Below are 5,355 nucleotides of genomic sequence, written 5' to 3' on the forward strand. Positions count from 1 at the left end.
TGTTTGTTTTCCGTGTGTTGTTATGCTTATTAATTTGTTGTTTGGAAAGCACTTTGTGTCAAAAAGGTGCTATATAAATAAAGTTCTACTTACTTACATTAAAGTTATATGATTTAAATTAAAATCAAACCCCATTTTTGATACTATTCATGGTCACCACTTTTCAGCAATAGCCATACTGTAACTACCTCTCTATATAGTTCCTTTTATTGTTAGAGGCAGAGTGGATTTTAAAATTGCTTAACTTTGAATGAGGGATTCACAACAAATCAGGCATTTCGTAATCCAGCTTTTTCAGCCTCACTGTAATACACCTACAAAAGTTTGAATTATTGTTGGGAATAATGGAAAGAGCAGCCACAGGGAGGAAGGTAACAAACTTTATGATGAAGGCTGACTTTATTAAAACAACATCAAGAAAATAGAAAAAAGTAGCTGCTCAGTGAGTGTCTGCTGCTCTCAGCTGCTTTTACCATCAGTGACTAGAAGCGTCATATCACTACAAAGTTTTCACTTTTCACTTCTTGTACAGTTACATTTTCTTGGTCTTACTGTCATGTATCATTGTCTATTTTGTCTCTTGCACAGTTTTAGTTGCACAGTTCTGTTTTTACATTTTAAATCATATATCTTTATGTCTTGCACAATGTACTAGTATCTACTTGTTTACCTGCTGCACCATAGGCTCCTGGTAAACAGCATTTCATCCCAAATCTATACTTTTTTTATGTTCGGGCTGACAATAAAGAGATATATCCTTCAGGTTTACCTTGAGCTGTACCCCAAAAAGCACAGCGCTGCTCCCTCTGGTCAGTGGCCCGATGTATTTGAGGTCCGCTTCTGCCAGCTCGTCCTGTTGGCCTATTTGGACCCACAGCGGGGCATCGACGGGCAAAGTAGCCAAGTGCTGCAGCTTCCCGGGATTGCCTGAAATATACCAAACAACGAAACACTGACGAGGGTAGAACAGATTTACATTTGAAGGTAAAATAAACTAAATATGTCATAAGTAAATATGTCAGTTTTGGAGTGAATGGTCGGTCAATGCAGACGAAAAATGTGATTTACTTCCTGTTTTCCCAATTAAAAGACAAAATGTGATCTCTGTCCTCAGAGCTATTTATTGTCATAAAGATCACATGTTCCTCATTCAAAGAAAACACGGAGCAGTTGCTTTTACTTTGAGCCACACGCTTGGTACTTCAATGCGAGTAAAACAAAAACAGTAAAAATCCCTTTTTAGGATCATTACTACTTCAGTATTTGTACTACCTCTATATTAACAACCCTAGTGGTTGTAATTAGTAAACACTACTACTAACTAACTATCATATTACTTAGAAGTTTTAGGCGGGCCTCCGGATCCGATACGGGCTCCAACAGGCCGCTGAATTCAGCTGGGACTTCATGCAGGAACTTCCTCTCTAGTTTCAACACAATGCCATTGTCCAACACCTGCAGGGAAACAGAGAGAAAGACAAACATGTGGGAAAGAAGAGAGAATGCATTAGGAGTGCGTACACACGGCACAGACGGAGTAAAACTAGCTCTAAGTATATCCAACCATTTGAAAAAGGTGACTCAACAGCATGTGGTGGATACTCTCATCGTATAGGAGGAGTGAGCTTAATGGATCAGCCAAGTCATGTACAAACTAAATTAAAAGTGCTGCTAATGAAAGTAAACGGTATAATTATTCTTTTTTTTTTTTCTTTGGACAAATATTTGTTATAATAGGAAACATGTAGGAGCAACTTAATCTTCACAGTTTCCTCATGACGTAAAATAAATAAAAATATAAAATAACAAAAACAACATATATATATATGAACACTATACACAAATAAATAAAATAATCTTTACAAATTATAGAATTAAGAGTAAAAAAACTCCAGGTTTTACATTATACTGTTATACTGACATTTATTTTTTAAAGTGAGCTTGTCTGGTGGGGTTTGAGTATTTGTTTTATTAACATATATTTTTTACTACATATTTAATGTCTTTTACAATGTTTTATGTATCTAAGTGTGTGTGTTGTGTGTTTCATCAGCACATCGTAAATATCTTTCATGTATCTTTCCTGATCTTTCTATCTTTATTTATTTATATATAAAAAGTACCTTATTTTTTGCACCAAGGTAAATTCCTTGTACGTGTAAAAAAGAACTTACTTGGCAAAAAACCCGATTCTGATTCTGATCTGACTGCCAGACACATTTCCTTTCCTTTGAAGTAAGTTTCTGTATCAATTATCCTGAAAAATGACTTCCTCAATTAATCAATTAAATCAAATACTTGTCTAAATGCATACACAACACAAAAGCCCCTATTATAATTTACCAGAGCCCAAAGTAATGGATTTAAATTGCATGTTTTGAACCCCTTATAACAGCAAATCCTTAAATTTGATACGCAAGCACAAAACCTTGCTAGAAAAATGACTAAATATCAATACAACTGCTAATTAATTCACCCATAACATATTTGATTCAGCCTTTTACAGTATATTAGGTAAACCCTTGAGTTTATACCTTGCTTACACTTCCCCATGCATTATAAATAATTAAGTTCTGGCCCCTGCACCCTAAATGGAGCCATGTAATGTCTAATTTAAGTGGATATCAGAATCAGAAATTGATCCCTGAGGGTGGAAATTGGTTTGTTACAGTTGTTCTACTCACACAACGTTAAATAATATAAATATTACACTATCTAACATATATATACAGACTAAAAATGCACGTATAGGTATATACATAGAGCCTGAGAGATATAATAAGGCAATAAAAGCTTATATAAGTAAATGTAAACATATTCCACAGTATGTGCGGACATAAATTAAATATTAATGAGTTTAAAAATGTTAACTGTGTTGGTTAATACCTTGACCCAAAGGAAGTCGCTTCTGCTCTTTTCTTGCTCCTGGCAGAGGAACCCCCGCAGCAGCCGAATGGTACCGTCCAGCTGGTCCTGGACCTTCAGGTCGGTCGAGATCAAGTACATTTTGAGGGGGCGGCGCTTCCTGCTTGACTCATGGGCCCCTGACATCTTGCGCGTATCTTTTAATATAACGTTATATGCAACTCGTTCACGGATGAATTAAAGCCTCCATTCCCCTGTAATGTTCATGTTCTTCAAGGAAAACGACAAGAAGGCCGAAGCGTGTCAGCTTACGTCAAGTGACGGCAACGACAGTTTATACGTTTAAAGTTTCATTCATGTTTCTAACTGAGCTCCGTTAACGTAAAAACAACACATGCTACGCTTGTGCCGTAATGTCGACTCACAAACCACGCGGTTAACTGTTAATAAGAACACCAGGCGTTCATTAAAACACTCACCAAACTTCACCAACTCTCCGAGCGTCAACATTTCCCGTCACATTTAAAAGGAGGTTACGCTTTAATAACAAACGGCGGCCGCGAAACAGGAAGCGGAGTGACTGACGTGTGTGGGAGCCAATAGCGAGCGAGGAAAAGTTCAGCGGGGGTAGTTTCAGCCAATCACAGCGCATGTGGGCGTCAACGGGGAAATTCCACATTTTCTTGACGGGCAAGGTAACAAGACAGACTGCACACACACAAACACACCAGATGTTTTAATTATTATTTATTTATTAGTTTATAAATAGAATAGAAAAATATCTTCCCAACATACTTCATTATTTTTTTTCATTCACACTTTCACATCATCCCTCGCAGAAATATAAACTTCATAGAAAAGGAGAATAATGCATAATGTAATGCTGAGCTCCCCTTTAAAAAACAACAGCAACATATTAGAAAATGCAATGTTAAATGTGCATTTTTTTCTGACTTTCCGTTGCATTTGAACACATCGTTATGCCTGCGTGCAGATGTGTTACAGCCTCAAGGGTCAGTTGTGGGTAGTAGTGAATAGGGAGACCAACATTTAAAACAGCGTGGCTTGCAGTAAATCTCTCCAGCTCCAGCAGAGAGCAACATTGGCCAGTGGTTTCTTACCTTTTCTGGTCTATTCTTACACGTTGAAGGTGTTTAGCAAGTAAAACTATCCAGGATTTCACAATAAAAAGCACATTCCTATGGAGTGAATCATCTCATGACAACTCATCATCCCTTGGATGTTGGGAACTCTTGGAAAAGACCAATTTTCAAGTACACAAACTGTATGCCTCCGGTTTTCATACATTTAAAGACACAAAATGTTCCGTACCAAAATACTCTAGACACAAAACATGACATTTAAATGTGAAAACAAATGTAAATGCTATTTTACAAACCACAATAGAGTGAAAGAAATATTGTAAATAACCTGCAAAAATGTTATTTTGCTTATTTGAGACACACTCCTTCTACAAAATCCTTCATAAAAACATCTAGGATGGATAGCCTGTTTTGTATCTCCAATAAATGAATCGTACATTCAGCCATGTTAAAGTACCAAAAAAAGTGTAAAAAAATTCAATCCAGTTTTCAGAATAACACAGTGAAAAGTGTGTGATGGGGACTTGACCCACCTAATGCAGTTTCACATGATAAAGAGATACAGTACAGATACAGTAAGCAACATGGTCTGCCATTAAAGAGTCCACGAGGAGCTCTGTGCTCCCAGTTGTAGTCTTCATTTAACCGATCAGGATTTTATTTAGGGTCTCATCCGACTGACAAAGGCAGCTCCACTGTGGATGTAAGTGATTAACAGGTGATACCCTGTATTGCTACATCTGTTTCAGCATTAAGTCAGCGAAGAGGCTCATGATAATTACAGTCCTGGGTAAACATACAGTAGTATCTTCAAGGCCTTGCCACTGGTTGTGTTCACCTCTGTGGGCAAGCTCAGTGTAGTGCACCAGTCCACAACCCCAGACCCTATCTGGTATCGCACTAAAACAAACACGAACAAGCGTTTTCAGTTTGGATCCAGGTCTGGGTGATAAGTCTGATCAAGATTTTGACTGCGGGGGAGGGTCAGAACGGAGGAGAAGATTGGTCTGTGTTCACAAAGTAGGTGGTGAGTTCCCCTTTGCCCTTGACGTTGACCACTCCCCTGAGAGTGACGCCGTATCCCACGCTCTCGACCATCTGGGCCGTCTCCTCCGTCACCTGCGAGCACAGAGAAAAGAGTTACAGAAGGGAACGTGTACGCTCATGAATACGCACGACATGTAGCACTTATTAGGAAACTAGTGTCAGGAGGTGATGTGGTATGAAAACCCTCCACTCAGTTGCCCGCTGCCCGTTTTTATAAATAATGTTTACATTTATTTCAATTCACACCCGTCAGGTTCACGTAGGTCTGTTTTAAAACAATACACAGGTGTCCATATGAACACTGAAACAGACTTGAAAGATTGTGAATCTATCATTTAAT

At 38.2% G+C, this 5,355-nt stretch overlaps 2 protein-coding genes across 2 annotated transcripts in view; both read right to left on the reverse strand.

Moving 5' to 3' along the window:
• si:cabz01101003.1 (ubiquitin carboxyl-terminal hydrolase CYLD) overlaps positions 1-3,426 on the reverse strand; it is a gene marked incomplete in the record, with an annotated part of 9,401 nt that extends 5,975 nt beyond the window's left edge. The window contains 3 exon segments of the mRNA XM_035674954.1: positions 770-927; positions 1,338-1,455; positions 2,887-3,426. Coding sequence (XP_035530847.1) covers positions 770-927; positions 1,338-1,455; positions 2,887-3,051 — 441 coding nt within the window.
• A 219-nt stretch (positions 3,427-3,645) lies between these two features.
• Positions 3,646-5,355, reverse strand: part of LOC118337830 (adenylate cyclase type 2-like) — a 16,954-nt gene continuing 15,244 nt past the window's right edge. Inside the window, exon 26 of the mRNA XM_035674941.1 lies at positions 3,646-5,087. Within this exon, the coding sequence (XP_035530834.1) occupies positions 4,953-5,087 (135 nt within the window). The 3' untranslated portion in view covers positions 3,646-4,952. The remainder of the gene's footprint in view (positions 5,088-5,355) is intronic.

Source organism: Morone saxatilis, unplaced genomic scaffold (genome assembly GCF_004916995.1).
Source record: "Morone saxatilis isolate NCDOM2014 unplaced genomic scaffold, NCSU_SB_2.0 Contig4, whole genome shotgun sequence".
Lineage (NCBI taxonomy): Eukaryota > Metazoa > Chordata > Actinopteri > Moronidae > Morone > Morone saxatilis.